Source organism: Myotis myotis, unplaced genomic scaffold (genome assembly GCF_014108235.1).
Source record: "Myotis myotis isolate mMyoMyo1 unplaced genomic scaffold, mMyoMyo1.p scaffold_m19_p_28, whole genome shotgun sequence".
In the NCBI taxonomy this organism is placed as follows: domain Eukaryota; kingdom Metazoa; phylum Chordata; class Mammalia; order Chiroptera; family Vespertilionidae; genus Myotis; species Myotis myotis.
Window position 1 is genome coordinate 2418962 of NW_023416333.1, and position 23177 is coordinate 2442138.

Sequence of the window (23177 nt, forward strand, 5' to 3'; positions counted from 1 at the left end):
CCCCAAAGGGCGCCGCCCTGTCCTGTACGGACACGTGACCTTTTCCAAGATGGCTGCGCCCACTGCAAAGTGTATGCGTGGGAAGCGGGGGGTGGGGGAGCCTCGGTACGAACCAGCAGAGAGCCGAGGCGGCCATGTTTATCCTCCCGCGCCTCGCGGAGAAGTGACGGGACGCGGTTCCGCGGAGACGGGTTGGAAAGGGTGCGTCACCCCTTGTGACGTAACGATGGACGTCATGACGCTTGCGAGGGACGTTCCGCGGGCACGTGGTGCAGGAAAGGCGGTTGTACGGCAGGTCTTCCGTGATGGCGGCTCTCACAAAAATTCCCTAAGGGGCGCCGCCATACTTCGTCATAGCGTCTTCGTCTCAAAGCCCTTAAAGCGGAGCGGAATCTTCGTGTTGGAAGGTCGCCCAGGGGGTGGTTGGCAGCCTGCAGACTCTGGTGTCACAGAAGTTAAACCTGACCAGTGAGGTGAGTGTGAGGCGGGTGAGGGACCATGGCCCTTCCCACCCAGCTGGTGCGGGAAGGACCTGTTAAGCGGGGTGGGGGTGGTGTGTGTGTGTGTGTGTGTGTGTGTGTGTGTGTGTGTGTGTGTGTGTGTGTGTGTGTGTGTGTGTCTCAGTTTGGTGTTTAGGGTTTGTGTGGAGATTTGGGGTTTGTGGTAGGGGAGGCCTGTGGGGAGCTCTTGAGAGGAGCAAGCCATTGTAGGGCGGGGGTTGCATTCCATGATTGAGGGGCCGGGTGGTGAGAAATGGTGCGGGCCCGGGGATGGTCACGGATTGGAGTGGCTCCGGTTAGCCTTTGTTGGGGGAGGTCAGTGACTGGGAAATCTGGGAGGCTAGTGATTAGCATGACCTAGGGGTTGGGTTAGTGACCGGGAGACACGTGGGTGTGGGCGGAAGTTCATTGACTGGGGGCGAATGTCAGGTGGTCACTGATTCGGGTGACCATGAAGGAAGTCAGGAGTTGGTCTGTCAGTGTCTGAGAATGTCTGAAGATCAGTTCTTAGGACGGCCTTGGGGACTGGAGCATCCCTGGAGGAAGGTCAGGGACTGGGGAATCGTTGGAATTTAAGTCAGTGATTGTGAGGGTTTGCTAATGGGGGGAGGTCAGTGACCACCTTGGTAAGCAGTTCAGTGGGGGTTTTTTTTAGTCCTCACCGGAAGATATGTTTTCATTGATTTTGAGAGAGAGAGACAGAAAGAAACATCGATGTGAGAGAGAAACATCGAGCTCAGTAGGCGTGGCTCAGTGGTTGAGTGTCGACTTAAGAACCAGAAGGTCATGGTTCCATTCCGGGTCAGGGCACATGCCAGGGTTGCGGGCTTGATCCCCAGTGTGGGGCGTGCAGGAGGCAGCCCATCAATGATTCTCATTATAGATGTTTCAATCTTTCTCTCTCCCTTCCTCTCTGAAATCAATACATACATATATGTGTATGTGTGTGTGTGTGTGTGTGTGTGTGTGTGTGTGTGTGTGTATTTTCACTGTTTCAACAACCTGGAAGCTTTCCAACCTAAATTTTTGGGATTTTTGTGGAGGCTTCTCCATGCACTTCTCCCTTCTCAGGAGAATGGGGTGTGGGTCTAAAGATTCCAGGCGTCTGATCACATCTCGGTCTTTTTGGTGACCAGCCCCTAACCAGGAGCCCATTCAGAGTTGCCTCATTAGAACAGACACTCATGTTGTTCTTATCACATACGAACTTACGTGATAAGGATTTTGGAGCCCTGTGTCAGATACCAGGGGCAGAGACCAATATATATATTTTCTATTATCTCATACCTTCCCTTTCAATAAATAAACACTCATATTAACAGGACTGTTATTACAGGAATTGCTGATACTGGAGGATGTGGCCGTGGACTTAACCTGGGAAGAGTGGCAGCTCCTGGACTCTGAGCAGAAGGACCTGTACAGGGAAGTGATGATGGAGAACTACAGGCACCTGGTGTCAGTGGGCGAGGACAGCTCCCTGTGTCACTCTGAACGCCCAGTCAGTGGCCTTTCTCATCTTCTGAAAGCTCTGGGCTGTGATACTTAGTCCCCTCCCTGGACCCAGACGAGAAGGTATAATTTCTCTTCATCTTAGAGGGAAGCCTTTAATTTGCAAACATGCAAATTGTGCAGTCCCTAAATGTACCATTCTCCTAGCATCACAGATTCCTAATGCAATCTGAGGGGCCTAAGTCTTCCATCATTTCCCATGACTAGGTTATCAAGTCAACAAACCAGACGCTCTCTCCAGATTGGAATAAGGAGAAACGCTGTGGTCATTAGAAGATGAAATCCACAGTCGAACCCACCCAGGTGAGTGAAAGAGAACCAGCAAGAGGGAAAGGCTGCGGAAATCACTGTCTAGTCCAGCGGTTCTCAACCTGTGGGTCACGACCCCTTTGGGGGTCAAACGACCCTTTCACAGGGGTCGCCTAAGACCATCAGAAAACACATATATGATTACATATTGTTTTTGTGATTAATCACTATGCTTTAATTATGTTCAATTTGTAACAATGAAATGGGGGGTCACCACAACATGAGGAACTGTATTAAAGGGTCGCAGCATTTGGAAGGTTGAGAACCACTGGCCTAGGCATTTAGAGAAGGTGTCACAGTGGTGAGGGTGTCTGAGGCTATAGAAACAACTAGTGTGTGTCCCTGTCCCCTCTCAAGAGCTCTTCTACGTAGGAATCTAGAGGAAAACTTACCCCTTTATCTCTTGGAACTTATCCTTATTTATTTCTTCTTAGATGTCACCTCCCCTCCCCATGACTGGAATTGAAACCAGGACCTTTCAGTCCTCAGGCTGACACTGTATCCATTGAGCCAAACCAGCTAGGGCTTGGTACAGAAGTTTTCAGTTGGAGAGGGTGAACTCGTTCCAGAGATGGATGGTGGCACTGGTTGCACAACAAAGTGAATGTACAAATTTAAAAAAAAAGTGAATGTACATAATGCCATTGCACTGTACACTTTCAGATGGTTAAAATGGTCTATTTTATCTTACGTATACACTAGAAGCCCAGTGCACGAATTCATGCATTGGTGGGGTCCCTCGGTCTGGCCAGAGATCAAGGCCTATTGCGGGGGGAGGTCTGGCCCAGGGGAGGGACTCTGGGAGGTTGGCCAGCCACGAGCAGTTGGCTGGCCGGCCTGCCCCCGATCGGGGGGTGGGAGGAGGCAATCGAGGGCGGGGCCAGCCAGGGGGAGGCCTATCAGGGCCTGTATCAGGCTGGTTGGCTGCCGCAGTGCATGTCATAGTGACCAGTAATCCCGCCATTCGGTCGCTGGGCTTTTATATATATAGAAGATATATTATTAAATATATTTTTATTGATTTCAGAGAGAAAGGGAAAGGGAGAGAGAGATAGAAAACATCAATGATGAGAGAGAATCATTGATCGGCTGCCTCCTACACACCCCCCACTGGGGATCGAGCCCACAGCCCAAGCATGTGCCCTTGACCAGAATCAAACCTGGGACCCTTCAATCTGCAGACCGATGCTCTATCCACTGAGCCAAACCAGTGAGGTCTATCTTATGTATATTTAACTGAAAGTTAAAAAAAAAAAGATTAGGCACATTTATACTTAGAACTTCTATATTAATATCATACGTCTTCTACTAAAGCGTCAGCCCTCCTAAGGTGTTTTTGAAGAAGCTTTATTCCATATGGTGTTCATGGAAGCATTCATCGTTCTCTTCTTTCCTAGAAATTGAGGAAGTTGATCATCTGCAGTGGCACTTGCAAAACTAAAATATGCTGAAGGCAATGGAACAGCATGCATTTGGAAGTATTGTTCTGCAGAGCAAAAGTCATTTTCCTTTAAGGCCAAACGATATGTTTGATTTAGATGGGAAAACTTTGAAATCTTAGATTTAATCTACCAGAGTAGAAGCTGTGACATAAGGGAGGCTGCTGAGTTTAATGGAGATGGAAGATCCTTTCTCCATGCAAATCATGAGCAAACTCATACTGAAATGAAATTCCACAAAAGTAGCAAGCCCATCAGGACTAAGTCACAATCTCTTAAAATTCAGGAAACACACAGAATAGAGAATGCCTATGAATGTACTGAAAGTGGGAAAGCCATCCTCAAGAAGCCTCAGCTCATGGAACATAAGAGAATTCATACAGGAAAGAAACCCCATGGATGCGGTGTCTGTGGGAAAACCTTTTCCAAGAAGTTCAAGCTCACTGAACATCAGCACGCTCACAGTGGAGAGAAACCTCATGCGTGCAAACCTCATGCATGCAGCGAGTGTGGGAAAGCCTTTCTCAGGAGATTTCAACTTACTGAACATCAAAAGAGCCAAACGGGAAATAAACCCCACGTGTGCAGGATGTGTGGGGAAGCATTCCCCAGAAAGTTCAGGCTAACTAAACACCAGAGAAGACACACAGGAGAGAAACCTATGAATGTTTTGAATGTGGCCAAGCCTTTTGCAGGAAGGCAGATCTCAACATACATCAGAGAAACGAAAGAGGAGAAAAACCCTATGAATGCAGTGAATGTGGGAAAGGTTTCTCCAGAAAGCCACAGCTCATTCCACATCAGAAAGCTCACACACGAGAGAAACCGTATCTATGCAGTGACTGTGGGAAAGGTTTCGTTCAGAAGGGCGATCTTATTATCCATCAGTGGACTCACACCGAAGAGAAACCCTATGGCTGCACTGAATGCGGGAAGGCCTTCAGCCAGAAGGCATGTCTCATTGCACATCAGCGGTTTCATACAGGCAAGACTCCCTTTGTATGTACCCAATGTGGAAAGTCCTGTTCGCAGAAATCAGGACTCATCAAACATCAGAGAATTCACACAGGAGAAAAACCCTGTAGGTGCAGTGAGTGTGGGAAAGCCTTCACCACAAAGACAGTGCTCATTGTCCATCAGAGAACTCATATAGGAGAGAGACCCTATGGATACGATGAGTGTGGGAAAGCTTTTACCCACATGTCATGCCTGGTGAAATGTAAGAGGACATGTGTAAGAGAGAAACATAAAGATTCAGTGAAAAAAAAAAAAATAAATAAATAAATAAATAAATAAAAAAAAAAGATTCAGTGAAGGTGGAATATCTTCCCATAAGTAGTCACAGCTTATTAGATACGAGTGAACTCCTGCAGAAGGAAAAGCTTGTTAATTCGGTGACTGTGACTCCTCACACATCATTAAACATCAGGGGGCTCCTAGTAGATAGAAATGGGGTCACTGTGGAAGAGCCAACTGCCGGACATGCACCCTCAGCAGATAACAGAGAGTTCATACAGGAGACGAATGTTATAAATGAAGTGAATGTGGTTATGCCTTCTATGGTCAGTTATATCTTATGTCACAAAAAACACATAGGAAAAAACTGGTACATTCAATTTGGAAATCCTTGAGCAATAATATCTAGCTGATTATATGATTATGGGTCAATAGAAAGCCTGTGAATGCAGAGGGTAGGAAAGCTGTTTTTAGGAAGATAGACCTTATCTATCACCAGTGATCACCATAGATCATCAGTGAGCTCATAGTGGGTAGAAATGTGATAGAGCAAATGTTCTTGCCCTCCATAGGTGTCGGCATATTCTGGAGAGAGTCTGTTGGAAGGCAGTGAACGTACGGGGTTTTCAGCAGGACATTCTGCCTCATCTGTTAGCAGGTAAAATCATGTAGAAATAAAATGCCGTGAACACACTAAATGTGGAACACCTTTAAAAAAATATTGAAGTCCTTGTAAATCAAAGAAGGCCTGTGAAAATGAAGAATATTTGAAGTTCAAGTTCATCATATATTACATAATACACCTGATGAATATTTTTGGACAGGATACCTTGAACCATATTCCTAGTTACTATGTTAAATGATTCTATAACTTAAAGGAGATAGTCTCTACCCCACATCATTGGTTAACATCATCACATATTCACTTCTCCATTTGTAGATTCTTTTCCTTTACAAAAATTATTTTCAATAAACACCCATTATTTGATGATTAGCTATTGCATTTCTTTGGCTTTATTTAAATATTTCAGACAACTAAAGTCCTTCAGAAAATAAACGATTAAATTCATAAATGTAACTTAATGTCTTTAGATGAGTTTACTGTCAATTTATAAATAAGACCAAGTATCACCACAAATAAAATTTTAAGAATTTTCTAGACTTGAATGGTAGAGAAATCAGGTTTGCAAAATGAACTGAAAGCCAAAGGACAATTATTTATTTAAACTTATAAATAGCAAAATATATTCCAACACAGCTCTTGGTAATTTTTGGAAAACAAAAAGATAATGATAAGGCAATTATAATACAGAATTTTAGATAAGTCTACTTGACTGTATCCTAGCTCTCCCCCTTCCCTAATTATTCAAATTACTACTCAGAATCCTGCAAATATAAGGTTCTCAATTCCTGGATAATTATCCAGCTGCAGTCTTCCTTGTGGAGGCAGTTTCTTGTCTAACCTCTTCTCTGCCTCTGATGGAATCACCCCAACATTCTACCTCACATCTGCTTCCATTTCCTCAACTCAGAGGGACCAGAGTCTTATACATCCTGGTGTCATATGAGGAAGACAAAAGATCTTCATCGGAGAATTAACCTTGGTGTGGTATGTCAGACTGGAGACTGGATTGGGTCAGGAGTAGACGAAGGAGCTCTAGATGAGTGAGCTGAATCTAGTTCTAGACTGGAATAAAACAGGCTTTTGACCAATCTGACAGATATTCTCAGAATCTGATCTGTATAATTACAGGTCTGTCAGCAGGGATGTCAGTAGAGGCTGGCATACAACTGATGTACCATAAGGTTCAGAGCAAGGTCTCTTAAGAAGAAGCTGGAGTGTCCCGGCTGGTGTGGCTCAATTGGTTGGGTGTCGTTCCATGCACCAAAAAAGAAGCTAGAGGGGAGGCCTGTCAGTAGATGAAGGATACTAATGGCATTGTAAATAGGTGTTTTTTTTTTTTTATTTCAGAGAGGAAGGGAGAGGGAGAGAGAGATAGAAACATCAATGATGAGAGGGAATCATTGATTGGCTGCCTCCTGCATGCCCCCGCCTGGGGATCAAGCCCACAACCCGGGCATGTACCCCTGATCAGACTCGAACCTGGGACCCCTTCAGTACACAGGCCAATGCTCTGTCCATTGAGCCAAACCGGCTAAGGTGTAAATGGGTGATTTTTAAAAATCAATTCATGATGTAAAAACCATTAGAATAACTTGTACAGAGCATCTCAATTGTTCTCTTAAAGATTTAGATATGGAATATATAAAGATCTTAGGTCATGCATAAATATTATTCACTTTATCAGTTTCAATACAAACCATATTACAACAAATAACTTCCTAAATTTATGCTCAAGCATAAGGTCTTGAGTATAAGTTATAGACCGTAAACTTTACAAAGGTAAGGAACTTTTGTTAACTTCTATATACTTAAATCTCTATATTGTCTGGCATTCATAAAAGCAGGAAAATATATAATTAACCAAAAAAACTGACCTAAAACTCCAATGAGCAAACAATGACATTATTATAACTGTGTAAACTGTTATAAAACTATTCCATTGGATTAACAAAGTAGAGGATTGATTACTATCTGTATATATAAAGCCTAGGTGACCATTATGACCAGAATCGAACCAGGACTGATGATACTCTATCCACTGAGCCAAACCGGCTAGGGCTAATTTTCTAAGCAATGTAATTCACTTCTCTATCTGGCTGCCATAACACCTACCACAGAGGGGATAGTTTAAATAACAGAATTATTTTCTCACAGTTCTGGAGGCTAGAAGTCCAAAATCAAGGTTCCAGCAGATTTAGCTCCTGGTGAGGATCCTCCTGGCTTGCAGACAGCTGCCTTTGTAGTGGTCAAGTGGAAAGAAGTTAACTAGAAGAGGACGTTCTGCCGGGAGAAGGCGTGAGCCTGCAAGCAGGCCGCGTCAGAACAAAGTCTTGCAAGCGAGACTTATTGTTCCGAGGCAGAACTTTCCTTGACGTGATAAATAGTCCATGAGGTCAGGGAAAGTTCAGGGGAGGGTGCACTGCTGCAGGTAGAAATAGTCTTTGTATAACATAGGAAATTAATAGTGTAATGTATAACTTAGCTTTGATGATTTCATAAAGCATGTTTGTTAATCATTGTCACTTGCTGTACTCCATTGTTGTTTGCTGTGCTCACTACAATAAAAGCCAGAAGGCATCAGGGGGTCTTGGCTATTCGCCTGAGCGAGCGGTAGCCCTCTGCTTCTCCGTATCCTGTCGACCGATTCATCTCCGCGTCTCCGTTCACCAAGAACATCAATAGCCTTCTCACCGTGTTGTCCTATGGCCTTTCCTTAATTTGCACTGAGAAAGAGATAGTTTTCTGGTGTCTCTCATATGGACATTAAACTTACTGGATCAAAGCCCCATTTTCATAATGCCATTTAACTTTCATAGGGGCCCCATCTTCAAATATAGCCACGGTGCGTATTAGGACAACATATTAGTTTGAGGGGATACAAACATTCAGTCTATAACAATTCATACACCCCCATTCATGTCTTTCTTGTATTCAAACTACATGCGTTCCATCCTATCAGTCCCAAAGTCTTGACCTATGACAGCATTAGCTCAAAAGTCTGCAGTCCAAATTCTGATCCAAATCAGATCTGAGTGAGACCTAAGGGGTACAGTTTACTCTGAGGCACAATGCTTCTGCAGCTATGAACCTGAGCCTGTGAAACTGGAGGTTATGTGCTTCCAAAATAAAATGATGGGACACGGGTGTGAAAATAACCGGAAACCTTAACTGAAATTGGAGTTGGGATGGCCTGCAGGGGGTGTGTGCACACCCTGTGACTCAAACAGGGAACCCTGGCCGGTGTGTTCAGTGGTTAGAGCGCCGCATCCACTGGAGAACCAACCGAAGGCTGCCCCTCCCTCCCCCTCCTCGGGGCGCGTGCGGGGGGGGGGGGCGGGGGGGACAACCGATCACCGGTCCACGTGTCCCACATGATCTCTCTCTCTCCCCCTCCCTCCCTCCCTCTTTTTGAAAACGCAATGGAAAAAAATCTCAGGCGAGGATGAAAAAAAGAAGAAAAGAACCTCAAACAGGGAGACATGCTTTCCACCCCCAACAGGAAGATGTCTCTGATTTACTACCCCAGCAGCAAGCTCTCCCCCGCCCCGGCAGCCGCGCTCACCTCCACGCGGGTCCGTCCGTCCTAGAACCCGTGCCGCTGGGAAGGGCAGTGCCAGCTTCACTCCGCCCCCTCTCGCCGGGGAGCCCAGCCTCTCCGATGGCTCTACCCCTTTTGCCGACCCCCGAACAACAGTCCTCCACCCCAATCATAACAAGAGCTTCCTAACGCCGCCATCTACCCGCTCCCGGATCCATGCCGTCTTCGCCCGTCTCTAACCGCTAGACGGGCCTCCAATGCCGCTTCCTCCACGAAGCGCCCTCCATCCGGAATTCTCGGGGGGAACAGCCGGCGCCCCTCCAACTGCTCGGGTTCCCTTCCGTGGCACCGACTCTAAGATGACCGCGTCCACTGAGCTCCTCTCGGGCCTCGGGCTCCAAGGTGTAACGCCCGGCACCATCCCTGCCCATTCCGAGGGGACCCGGCCGGAGCAGCTGGGCAGTTTGCGCTGCGCCCTGGTCAGCGTTTCCGTCGGGAAATGGGGTGACATGGGTCGTTTTCAGTTTTTTCTCACCTAAATTATTTGAGTTGGTTTTAACATTGTCCCTCTAGGGTTTCTTGCCATATTATATCACCTGCAAATATATTTTTACTTTATAAATTTCTATGCTATAATTACATGGACTCATAGTTCAATATTAATTATTAATGGAAATAATTGTCCTCCTTGCTTTGTTCCTACGATGTTTCCCCTTAAGCGAAAGTGCTGGTATGTAAATATATAATTATACTAAGGAAGTATCCATGAATTCCTATGTCCTTGAGTGATTTTTTAAAAATCATACTGTTGATTTTTTTCTCAAAGGCTTTTATAGCATCAATGGAGATAGTTATATGAATTTTCTTTTTAGATATATCAAGTGAATTTCATAATATCAAGACATCTATGGTGACATTTCTTTTAAAAAAAAAATATTTTATTGACTTTTTTACAGAGAGGAAGGGAGAGGGAGAGGGAGTTAGAAACATCGATGAGAAACATGGATCAGCTGCCTCCTGCACCTTCCATACTGGGAGTGTGCCCGCAGCCAAGGTACATGCCTTTGACTGGAATCGAACCTGGGACCCTTCAGTCCACAGGCTGACGCTCTATCCACTGAGCCAAACCGGTCAGGGCATATGGTGGCATTTCTTAATAAAATTTCTGTCCTTGCATTCCTGGTATATATCTCACATGGCCATGTATATAATTTTCCTAATGCCATGTTTCCAGTATGATTTTATTCTTGACCTGTTTGATAAGGAAGAATTTCTAAACATAAGCACCATGCTTAATCTTGTATCTATTATTCATTGCCAAAACAATCCATATTTATTACTGATCACTAACACGCACACATTTTGTAAGCACAGGAAGGATATTGTGGATGACTGCACACCTGAGATGCATGGTTATCCCAGGGAAGAGAGGAGTAAGACTAGAAATGAGAAGTAGAGAATATAGAATAACTTTTTTCTCTATAGATGGTTGTATCATTCCTTATGGTATACATATTAACCCCATCATTTAGAAGAACAATGTAATAACTTGCAATAAAAATGAAAATTTACATATATCACTACTGAATGACTAAGTGCTGGAATCCCAAACATATGTTTCCACCATACCATGTATATCCCTCATCATGGCATGACTTGTATTTTATCCGTATTAGATTTTACATATGTGTCTCCCACACCAGGCTCTGAGCCCTTAGGAACAAAGATCCAGGTCAATTTATCTTCATATATCTGAGGACTGACAACATGATCCGGCATATAGTAGATGTTTAATTTTAAGACACTTTTTTTACCCTGGAGACTATGTCCTGAATGTGTACACCAAAGGATTTGGGAAATAGTAAATAATGAACCATTGCCCTAACCGGTTTGGCTCAGCGGATAGAGGGTCGGCCTGCGGACTGAAGGGTCCCAGCTTCGCTTCCAGTCAAGGGCATGTACCTTGGTTTCGAGCACATCCCCAGTAGGTGTGCAGGAGGCAGCTGGTTGATGTGTCTAGCTCTCTGTAAAAAGACAATAAAATATATTTAAAAAAATAATGAACCCTTCTGCATGGCTGTATGAGCAGAGAGAGAAGCGTGACCGGATGACTGCTCTGAGTAACTTTAAGCTCACGGGTGTGGGGTCCCCTCCCCAGAAAGGTAGTATTTGTTCTCAGAAGGGGAGTTCTGAGGGCCTGAGAGTCCCTATCAGCATTGGGAATATTGGAGCAAATATTTCCATGACTAGTCCTGTTGCACTGAGTTCCAACTTCCCAACCTTCAGGCTCTTTTCGGAACCGCCTTTCCCTGTAAATCCTCTGAGACTGACTTTCGGAGACTTGGTTGTGCCTATTCAGGATACACAGGAGCTTTTTTTTTTTTTTTTTCTTTTTTTAACGTATCTCAGTTTATCTTGCAACACAAGACGCAAGTAATATTTTCTCGTCGTGCATTGTGGTTGCCATTATTTTTGCCCCGGTTCCTTACACCCTCCCTGTCTCTCATCACAAAGCGCAGGAACAGACGCTCTCCTCCTGCCACCTCTGCTCCGCACCCAGTTCTAGTCTCCTCATCCCCATTTTTTCCCCAACACGTTGCAGCGGTTCTCAACCTGTGGGTCGCGACCCCTTTGGCGGTTGAACGATCCTTTCACAGGGGTCGCCTAAGACCATCCTGCATATCAGATATTTACATGATGATTCATAACAGTAGCAACATGACAGTTATGAAGTAGCAACGAAAATAATCTTATGGTTGGGTCACAACATGAGGAACTGTATTTAAAGGGCCAGAAGGTTGAAAACCACTGGAGTTACCGGTATCTGTTCCATAAACGTTCCCCAATTCTTTGCTCCCAGCGGGTTCTTACTGTACCGACCGGAATGTCTCCGATATGGCCCCGTCGCCCTGCGTTTTCCAAAGTGGCTGCGCGGCGACGTGGGCGCGGCCCTTTTCTGCGGAGGCCCCGCCTGTGATTGGCTTAGCTCTCGGGTCTGTTCGGAAGACTTCGGCGGCCAGTGACAGGCTACTGAGCATGCGCGCCGAGGCTAACAGCCGCTGGAATGGCCCTCTCCGTACGGAGCTTACTCCAAAATGGCGGCGCCCAGTCGAAGATGGCCGCTCTCAGCGCAGGGTACGGGACTGTGTGCGGTCATATTGCCCAGAAGGTTTTTTTCCACCGGGACCAGAATCGGCGTTTGTAGGTAGATCGCTCACTTCCAGGGTGTTATGGAGGCAGCGTCATAGCGCGAAACTAGTACCAGCCAACAGGGGAGGGGAAGCGGAAGCGGCGCGTCCCCCAGGTAAGGTCACAATTCTCCCTCGAGGTCGCGTTCGATTTCTGCAGGCGGCGTCTGGAACGATTCCGCGCCTTGGGAATTCCGTGACGTCAGACGTGCTTTGTGGCGGTTATTGGGGGCGGGGCCAGAGGTGTCTGTCAGGCGGCGTCGTACGTCTCAAGGTGGGAGGCCTGCCCGGCTTCAGCGTTCAGCGGAGCGGGTTGCAGAGAGAGTGAGTGACGGGTCTGCGGCGGGTCGTGGAGAGGGAGGTCCGGATGGTCCCTGACCGCGGGGTGTGGGGGATGAGGACAGGGATTGGGGGCCAGCTGCCTGGGGTTCTCGTGGCCGGAGTTGCAGCATCCGGGGGGCCGTGGTCCTCGTGGAAGTCGGTGCCGGGGGAGCCGTGAGTGGGCGCGTCGCCACGTGCGGGGTGGAGCCGGTAGGGACCCTCGGGAGCGGTCGGTGGGGATGAGACGTCAGGAGGTTTCAGGTGGACACACATTTGGGTGTGTCCTAAACTTCGGGGTGTTGTTCCCCAACGTTTTAGTCCGAAAAATGTCAAGCATACAGGAAAGTCAGAAGAAAAGCAAAATGACCACCTTTATACCTGCCATTTAGATCCATGCATTAAAATCGTGCTGTAAACACTTTTGCGTCCGTGTCAGTCGGTGTACACATCTTGAAAGGACGTTAGTTCTTGGTTTTATGCCAATTCTGCTGCTTGTTTGTGTGACTGGGTAACTTCTAAGACGTCATTTTCCCACTTAAATCCTATCCACTTGACAGGTCCTCAGGAGCCCCACCTCCATGACCTCACAAAGGGCCCATTTCCAAATAACATCACATTGAGGATTAGTGTTGCAACATACGAATTTGTGGCGCACAATAGTAAGTCTCTTAATACAGGTAGGTACTTGACAAAAAGTAGCTATTCAAGTATATACCTTTTTAGTGGGAGTTTTTCTATTTATAACAGTTGTATTAACTTTTTGTAATACGTATTCTACATAGTCTCTACGTGAGTTTATGTTTGAAATTAAATGGAGATCGCTCCTTTTTATCACATTATCATTAGATGCTTGCCATCAATAAAAAGCAGAGAATAAGAATCACCTTCAACTTACTGACTTTAAGCTGTCTGTAATGTTCTGAAATGTGTTTTCAAACTGAATTATGTATTACGGATTTTTAAAAATTGGTTTTAGAAAGGGAGGAAGGGAGAGAGAAACATCCATGTCAGAGAGATTTATCAATTAGTTGCCTCCTGCACCTGGATCGAATCTGAAACGTAGGTATATGCCCTGACCAGGAATTGAACTGGCAACCTTCTGTTGCAGGGGATGGAACGCCAAACAACTGAGCAACACTGGCCAGAGCTGGATATATTTTTTTTAATAATTTATAAAAGTAGGTCACATTAAATGTATATTTCAAAGGCTTCTGATTTAGTTTTATCAAACTTACCCAATAACATTCTATTATGTAATGCTTCCACATACAATATACCAGGTTTTTCTGTATGTTTACTGAGAGTGGGTATACCATCCTTCTGTTTATTTTCTAAGATGATAGCACTAAGATGATAGCATTATTTAATCATGTTTATTTAATTTTGGCTTGTTGACCATCTTTTGGGTATAAAAGGTGCCTCATTGTGGCCTCTATATGCACTGCTCTCATTACTAACATGGTTGATCATTTTTTTACATGTTCATTGGCCTATTTTAAACTTGAGATGCTTGTTTTTTCTTTACTGATTTTTAAAATGTTTTTATTGACTTTTAGAGAGAGAGAAAGGTAGAGGGCTAGAGAGAGAGAAACATCAATGAGATCCGTCTGCTCCCTTCACACACCCACTACTGGGGATGGAGCCCACAACCCGAGCATGTGGCCTGACTGAGAATTGAACTGGTGACCTCTTGGTTCCTGGGTCAACGCTCAACCACTGTTCTACACCAGCCTGGCTCTTTACTGATTTATAGAAACAGTAACGTATTTGGAATAGTAGTATTTAAAAAAATTTTTTTTGATTGATTTGAGAGAGAAACATCGATTTGTTGTTCCACTTATTTATGCATTCATTGGTTGATTCTTGTCTGTGCCCTTACCAAGGACTGAACCTGGAATCTTGGCATATTGGGATGATGCTCCAACCAACTGAGCTTCCTGGCCCGGACCTGGAGTAGTAGTCTTTTGTTACTTATTTTGTATTTAACAATTGGCTGGCCTTTGTCCCCAGTTCTTGAGAGGTGGCCTCTAAATTGTTGGAATGTCCTGATAGGAGTGTCTGTATTCATGGGACCTGATAGTTTGTGCTGAGGTGACACCTGGTGGGTGCATAGATATAGTTTAGATGGGGCTGTTTATGCCCCAAACACCAATCACGGTGATTAGAGATTTGGGGTTTTGAGCCAGGTAGTATCAGTCCAACCTCCAGGAGAATAGGATGGCTGGAGTCACATGGCAGTCATTATTTAATCATGTTTATTTAATGAAACTAATAAATACCATAGACATTTGAAATGTGAGCTTCTTTGGTTGGGAATAGCCTGCATACAGTTACACACAGATATGCTGGATGAGTCATGTGTCCTGGCTCCAAGGAGGAAGGACAGTGGAAGCTTCTGGTTTGGGATCCTTTCAAACCTCACTCTGTTTGTGTCTCTCAGTTAGAGTGGTTAGGATCTGTATCCTTTTGCTACAAGAAAACTGTCATTTTGTACATTTTTCCCTCCCGGTACCTAATAGGTTTTTTGGTTATTGTAAATAATGCGTTTTTTTCTTTTAAATACTTTTTTGTTTGACCATGACATTTCAGTGAATATTTGTGTTGATCTTAAAGCAATTCCATAATGGCAGTTTTGTTTGTTCTTTTGCAGTTTTCATTTCTTCAATTAATTTTTCCCATTTTACTGGTCAGGGTTTGATTTGTGGTACATTTTTGTATGTGTGCTGCCAAAGTGAGCACATGGTACATTTTTGGGTAAAGATTTTCAGAGTGGTTATCATTGTCATGTCCCTAAGCTTAAAGTAATGGTATGGAATTTTTGTAGATACTGTTTATCAAATTAACAAAGTTCTTGTCTATTTCTAGTTGAGTAAGATTTTTAAAAATTGTGAGTGGGTATGCTATTTTATTACCTGTCTTTTCTTCATCTACTGAGATGGTTCTTATTACACTATCCTTACATTCCTGAAATGAAGTCAGCTGTGCATTGTATAATGCTTTCTATATATCAGTGGATATGGTTTCCTAATATTTCATTTAGGGTTTTTTTTTTTAATATATTTTATTGATTTTTTACAGAGAGGAAGGGAGAGAGAGAGCTAGAAACATCGATGAGAGAGAAACATCGATCAGCCGCCTCCTGCACATCTCCCACTGGGGATATGCCCGCAACCCAGGCACATGCCCCCGACCGGAATCGAACCTGGGACCCTTCAGTCCGCAGGCCGATGCTCTATCCACTGAGCCAAACCGGTTTCGGCTATTTAGGGTTTTTATAGCCAAGTTCATAAATGAGATTGGCCTATACATTTTTCTCTCATATTGTACTTAAATTTAGGTCTGTTCTCTTAAGTTCTTTTGCTTCTTTGCATGTCTGGTAATTTTTTAAAAAAATCTTATTTTCTTATTGATATTTTTAGAGAAACTAAGGGAAGGAGACAGAGGCAGATTTGTTCCACTTATTTATGCATTCATCGGTTGCTTTTTAAAAAAATATATTTTATTGATTTTTTACAGAGAGGAAGGGATTGGGATAGAGAGTTAGAAACATCGATGAGAGAGAAACATCGATCAGCTGCCTCCTGCACACCTCCTACTGGGGATGTGCCCGCAACCAAGGTACATGCCCTTGACTGTAATCGAACCTGGGACCTTTCAGTCCGCAGGCCGATGCTCTATCCACCGAGCCAAACCGGTTAGGGCCTTTTAACTACTTTTGATGTTTGCTCTGGGTCATAGTTAAGTTACTTCGAAACAGTTTGATTCTTTTTTGAATTTTTATGAGTTTCTTTCAGCCATACTGATGACAGACGTAAAGGAGCAAGATCAGTGCTCCTGATAATATTGCAGCTCAGTTGGATTCTTTGGAGGCGTTCTTTTTTTTTTTTAAATATATTTTATTGATTTTTTACAGAGAGGAAGGGAGAGAGATAGAGAGTTAGAAACATCAATGAGAGAGAAACATCGATCAGCTGCCTCCCGCACATCTCCCACTGGGGATATGCCTGCAACCCAGGCACATGCCCTTGTCCGGAATCGAACCTGGGACCCTTCAGTCCGCAGGCCGACGCTCTATCCACTGAGCCAAACCGGTTTCGGCTGGAGGCGTTCTTTTAGCTTTGTTAGGTGGGGCCAAAACAGTCTTTTGTGTAGGGTTACTTTGCCCCTGCTACTGAGGCAATCTCCTCAACCCCCGCCCCACCCTACCCTCCATGTATTAGAAGGTCATTTCACCCTGGCTAGTGAAAACACAGACTATTTCTGATCTTGTGTGAGCTCTAGGAATTGTTATGCCTTCTCTTCAATGGTCTTGGTAGTTTCTTTCTTTCTTTTAAATATATTTTATTGATTTTTTACAGAGAGGAAGGGAGAGAGATAGAGAGTTAGAAACATCGATGAGAGAGAATCATCGATCAGCTGCCTCCTGCACATCTCCCACTGGGGATATGCCCGAAACCCAGGTACATGCCCTCGACCGGAATCGAACCTGGGACCTCTCAGTCCGAAGGCCGACGCTCTATCCACTGAGCCAAACCGGTTTCGGCGTCTTGGTAGTTTCTTTTTTGTTGTTTTTGTTTTGTTCATCCTCACCCAAGGATATTTGTCCACTGATTTTTAGGGAGAGTGGAAGAGAGAGGGAACGACAGAGAGAAACATCAATGTGAGAGAAACACATTGATTGGTTGCCTCCTACACGAGCCCGGACCAGGGCCCAGGCTGGGGAGAAGCCTGCAACCAAGCTACATGCCCTTGACCAGAATTGAACCCAGGACCCTGTAGTCTGAAGGCCAGTGCTCTATCCACTGAGCCAAACCGGCTAGGGCCTTGGTAGTTTCTTCACAGTTCATTAGTAGTTAGCCAGAGACATAGGGGAACCACCTGCACACCTAAAGAATGAGTTTTCAGTTTTCTCTCTCTCCCTCCCCCCTTCCTTCATCTACTGAGATGGTTCTTATTACACTATCCTTACATTCCTGAAATGAAGTCAGCTGTGCATTATATAATGCTTTCTGTATATCAGTATATATGGTTTCTCCTTTTTTTTTTCTCTCCCTCCCTCCCTCTCTCTCCCTTTACCCTGATGTTCTGCCTGCAAACTTACCATCTTTGCTTCCTCAGACTTTGAATTCTGTGTCATTAACTCAACAAGACTGCCAGACTTTTGGGGGGTTCTTGCTCCCCGTGTTACGGCCTGGAAAGTCTCTCCAGCATACAAAGAGGGTTTGTTTGTTTCTCCTCTTCTCTGATTTCTATGTCTGAAAATAGTTGTTCCAGATATTTTCCCTAATTTTAAAAAGTTGGTTAAGATCAAGGATGATTCTTGCAATTCACCCTGGCATCAGAGGATTTATTGATAATGAGGGTTTGTGTTTTATCCTTGCTCCATGAGTTACTGGTTGTGTGGCTTTTAGCTAGGTGCTTGACCTTTTCTTTCTTGGTTTTCTCTGAAGTGGAATAATTATAGTCTGTATCTTATAGGGTTATTGTGAGGGCTAAGTGAGAAAACATCCTTTAAAATAGTTCCTTGCTTTTTTAGGAACTTGCTTTTATTATCATTTTCACGCCACACAAATCTTTCCTTGACTCCATAGATGCTGGCTTCCTAGAATGAGGCAGCTTCTGTAAATGAAAAAAGGTAGATCTCAAGTCCAGAAATTACTCCCTGCAGAGGCTACCCTTGAGGAGACACCAGTATCAGGATTTCAGGGAAGATACTGAAAGTGGTGGCCACTTCCTGCAAGCTGTTGAAATGACTAAGTCCCAGGTGAGCTTGTTATTTCCCACTTTGTTATCTAGATTTCTGGAAGTTTATAAAAATGTGTACAATCAAAGAGAACAACATATATACACACGTTGTGGCTGGGAGACGTGTGCGTGGATTGGGAAACAGGATAAATGATTCAGAGTAGCCATCAGGAAGGAAGATTTATCTGTGAATCTTGCAAAGTGCTAATAATTAGAACATTGCCACATCAGCAGTAGGATCCAGAACTGAGTTGCAGATTTGCCTGTGGTAATACTGGAAACCTTCATAAGAGAATAAAAACATGTTATAAGATTTACTTTGTAGATATGGAGGAAGCACATGTATTCCTTGAGATCAGTAAATATTTCCTGACATTGTGTGAAGCAATGTCTTTGATGGGTCTTCCTCTTCCATTTTTCTTATCTGGAATGTAGGCCCTGTTATCTTCCTAAGGAAATGTAGGAGATATAAAAGGCACAGCTTGAAAACTGTAAAAGCTTCTTACCTATAAAATATAGATAATAATAGAGCTTACATAAGGCCTGTTATACAGATCATTGTGTTAATATTTGTAAAATGTTTAGAATGATGCACAGCACATAGTAAGAACTCTATTTGCTTGCAAATATGATTTAATATGTAGCACAATCAATTTCTAACAGGCAGTTCTGAGCATAGCATACTTTTGCATATGAACAGCACTGCGGTGACTACCAGTGTCTGTGGGAAATACGTACACTTGCTCCAAGACCAGTTTCTGCTAGTTACCTAGCCATCTGTTCTCATCAGCTTCTTCTCCTGTCTCACTGACCTATTTGCAGTTCCTTGAACACAAATAGATTAGAAGTTGTATGACAGAGGGCCTTGCTTCATTTCCAGTTTTTATTGTAAAACACATAATAGGTAATATTCAGTGCTCCTAACGTGGTTGCAGATGATTTTTATGTAATTCAAAGTTTTAACCTTTTTTGTCGGGTGAATGAATAAAGAAGTGAATGAAAAATGCACAAAGGGAGGACAGTTTTTAATTAATTCAGCTCAAAAGTGTAAATCAAAATTAGGAATATTTATGAGTTTGCATAGTATAAATAATCAGAATATCCTATAATTATTTTATATATTTTTTTATATTAACTCCAGACTAAAAAGGATTGTGTTATAACAGGGCATATTGTCGTTCAGTGATGTGGCTGTATATTTCACCTGGGAAGAGTGGCAGCTGCTAGACACTGCTCAGAAGAATCTCTACCGGGATGTGATGTTAGAAAATCATAGCAACCTAATGTCATTGGGTAAAGACAACTTTCCTAAACATCTCAGCAAAGGCCCATGAATTGCCTGTCTTTTCTCCATTGCTACAATGTATGGATACTCCTATTCTCAGTGATTTTGAACTTGGACTTATATAGGACTTATTTTAAATTAGAACTTATTTTCTTTATGACCAGAGAATGACAGTACTTACTTTTATTTCCAAACGAAAAGTTTCTGTTTTGCTGAGATTTAAACTATACACTCTCTGAAACAGGACTTTTCCTCAGCTCTCTGTGGTTACTTGGTAGGTTGTCAAGCTACCAAGCCAGAAGCAATGGTCTACTTGGAAAAAGGAGAAGAACGAGGAATAGTAGAGAGAGAATTTCCAAGTCATTTTAATCCAGGTAAGTGAAATCAAAGTAATAGTTGGTTATTGCGTGGGATCCTTGTTATTTTAATAATTTTTTTCTCAGAGTCTCTGAACCTTTAGAGGTTAGAGTAAAAAAAGGTATTTTATATGAATTTTCCCTGCTTCTCTTACCACCCTTCCATATATGACTATTTTTCTAGCCACCTAGGAGGTGCACCTCTTTTATCTACCCTGGGTCAGATCTTTGCCTATTTCATCTGGTCTTTTCTTATTTGCTTAGTTGTTTTTCTACTGAAGCTTAGTAGGCACAACCAGCCTCCTCCACCTCTTATCTATATTCATATAACTCATATGACGCTTTCACATATTCCTAGATTGTTGCCAAGTTTGATGACACCCATGTTTCCAGTGCATTATGTATTACCGGTTCTTTTATTGAATGCCTCAGACTTATATTGTGCACCTGCTATATAGACTTCTTCATTCTCTTTGACTAGTGACTTGAGATTTCATCACCCTCCATGTTATGATAATGGTAGAATTCATTGTTTTTTTTCCCCCCCCTAGAAGTAATGTGGCAAGTTGATGATCGGTATCAGGAAGACACTGAGAAGGATGAACCTGTGGAGAAAGATCATGAAAATTATGCATTGGGCAAAATACTTTCTCTTAGCCAAAACTTTGTTCCATTTAAAGAAAAATCCTATAAATGTATCTCAAGAGAAATAACTTTGGAACAAAATTCAGATTCAAATTTTCAGAGTAAAAACTATGCAGACATGAACTCTGATAAGTTAAATGGTTCTGGGAAATCATTTTTCCATACTCTACGTGAAACCTCTCACATTCATCCCCAGCACTATGAACCAAATTTACATGTGAAGGTTTTCAGTCTGGTGACAAATCCTAAAAGACATCGCAGAATTCACACAGAGGGGAAACATTATGAATGCAGCGAATGTCCAAAGTCTTTCAGGTATAAGTCAAAGCTCATAATACACCAGAGAACTCACACGGGAGAGAAACCCTACGAATGCAAGGAATGTGGAAAAGCTTACAGCGAGAAGACTAAGCTCAGGTTACATTGCAGAACACACACAGGAGAGAAACCTTTTGAGTGTAGTGATTGTGGGAAAGGTTTTATGCAGAAGTCAAACCTGATTATCCATCAACGAACTCATACAGGAGATAAGCCCTATGAGTGTAAAGAATGTGGAAAGGCATTCTGTAGTAAGTCTCAGCTTGTTGTTCACCAGAGAATTCATACAGAAAAATCCTATGAATGCAGGAAATGTGGAAAAGCCTTCACTAAAAACTCACACCTCCTGACACATCAGAGAACGCACACAGGAGAGAAACGTTACGCATGCTGTGAATGTGGAAAAGCTTTTGTATATGCATCACAGCTCATTGTACATGAGAGAAATCATACCGGAAGAAAACCTTATGAATGTAAGGAATGTGGGAAATCTTTTAACAAAAAGTCACACCTCATAAGACATCAGAGAATCCATACAGGAGAGAAGCCATATGAATGCAGTGAATGTGGAAAAGCTTTTATAGACAACTCACATCTTATTGTTCATCAAAGAACTCATACAGGTGAGAAGCCTTATGAATGCAGGGAATGTGGGAAAGCCTTTAATAAAAAGTCATCCCTCATAACACATCACAGAATTCATACAGGAGATAAGCCTTATGAATGTACTGAATGTAAAAAAGCCTTTATAGACAGGTCACATCTCATTGTCCATCAGAGAACTCATACGGGAGAGAAACCCTATGAATGCAGTGAATGTGGGAAAGCTTTTATAGACAACTCACAGCTTATTGTTCATCAAAGAATTCATACAGGAGAGAAGCCTTTTGCGTGCAGGGAATGTAGAAAAGCCTTTAGTTATAAGTCATCCTTCATAGCACATCAGAGAATTCATACAGGAGAAAGGCCTTATGAATGCACTGAATGTAGAAAAGCTTTTATATACAAGTCACATCTCATTGTCCATCAGAGAAATCATACAGGAGAGAAACCCTATGAATGCAGTGAATGTGGAAAAGCTTTTGTACGAAAGTCAGTGCTCATTGTACATCAGAGAACACATACAAGGGAGAAACCCTTTGTCTGCCTTGAGTGTCGAAAAGCCTTTAGCAGTATGGCAATGCTCAGTACACATCAGCTGATTCATACAGGAGAGAGGCCCCATGGATGTAGTGAATGTGGAAAAGCTTTCCGCCAAAAAAGCCATCTTATTATCCATCAACGATGCCATAGTGGTGAGAAATACTATGGATGCGTTCCATCTAGTGAGACCTTCAGCTAGAAGTTACAGCTCATTAGGCATCAGAGATGTCACACAGGAGAAAAACCATATCAGTATACTCAGTGTGAGAAAGCCCTTTTTTGTGAAATCATACAGCAGTGTCCATCAGAGAGGTCATGCAGGACAAAAACCTTATCAATGTAATGAGTGTGGGAATACTTTGTCAAGTTCTTTCTCACTTCACATGAAATTCATACAGAAAAAAAAATCTATGAAACACATTAAGGGCTGGAAGATGTTAGTAAGATGTCAGATCTCACTGAATATAAAAAAATCACAGAGATACACTACAAATATGGTGAAGGAATATTTTTCTATTACTTTTGACCTCTGCAAGTTTCAGAGAGAGAAATCTTTTAAATGCAGTGAATATAGGAAAATTATTTGCCACCAACTTAGCCTCATATTTCATTAGAGAAAGGCAATATGTATGCATGAATTGAAAAGTCAAAATCTTTTTTTTTTTTTTGGTTAATCCTCACCTGAGGAAATTTTTCCATTGATTTTTAGGGAGAGTGGAAGAGAGAGGGACAGAGACATCGATGTGAAAGAAACATCGATTGGTTGCCCCCTGCATGAGCCCTGACCAGGGCCCAGGCCGGGGAGGAGGCTGCAACCAAGGTACGTGCCCTTAACTGGAATTGAACTTGGGACCCTTTGGTCTGCAGGCTGATGCTCTATCCACTGAGCCAAACTGGCTAGGGCTAAAATAATTTCTTAAGAAAAATCCCATTATACACCACACAGAAATGAAAACTTTTTGAGTGCACAAAAGATTTTGATAGGTCATCATACAATTTTCAGTTTTTACAGGAAAAAAT

At 43.1% G+C, this 23177-nt stretch overlaps 2 protein-coding genes across 2 annotated transcripts; both read left to right on the forward strand.

The window, feature by feature from the left end:
• The first annotated feature begins 226 nt into the window (after window positions 1-226).
• On the forward strand, window positions 227-6097 carry LOC118649146 (zinc finger protein 649-like). Its single transcript, XM_036295944.1, is given in 6 exon segments — window positions 227-422; window positions 1823-1963; window positions 2217-2312; window positions 3716-3871; window positions 3874-4413; window positions 4416-6097. Coding segments are annotated over 6 exon segments (1755 nt in total). The 3' UTR covers window positions 5042-6097.
• Window positions 6098-12516: 6419 nt separating this feature from the next.
• LOC118649260 (zinc finger protein 84-like) lies at window positions 12517-22895 on the forward strand. Its single transcript, XM_036296152.1, has 6 exons — window positions 12517-12668; window positions 13223-13342; window positions 18257-18429; window positions 19577-19703; window positions 19974-20069; window positions 20603-22895. The coding sequence occupies exons 3-6, from the start codon at window positions 18415-18417 to the stop codon at window positions 22354-22356; spliced, it is 1992 nt and encodes a 663-aa protein (XP_036152045.1). The 5' UTR covers window positions 12517-12668; window positions 13223-13342; window positions 18257-18414; the 3' UTR covers window positions 22357-22895.
• Window positions 22896-23177: the final 282 nt, after the last annotated feature.

Bases quoted from the DNA above. Each gene is read 5' to 3' on its own strand.
- LOC118649260 (XM_036296152.1), top strand. The intron at 19,704-19,973 runs GTAAAGACAACT...GTTACTTGGTAG, and splicing joins TAGCAACCTAATGTCATTGG to GTTGTCAAGCTACCAAGCCA. The intron at 20,070-20,602 runs GTAAGTGAAATC...TCCCCCCCCTAG, and splicing joins TCCAAGTCATTTTAATCCAG to AAGTAATGTGGCAAGTTGAT.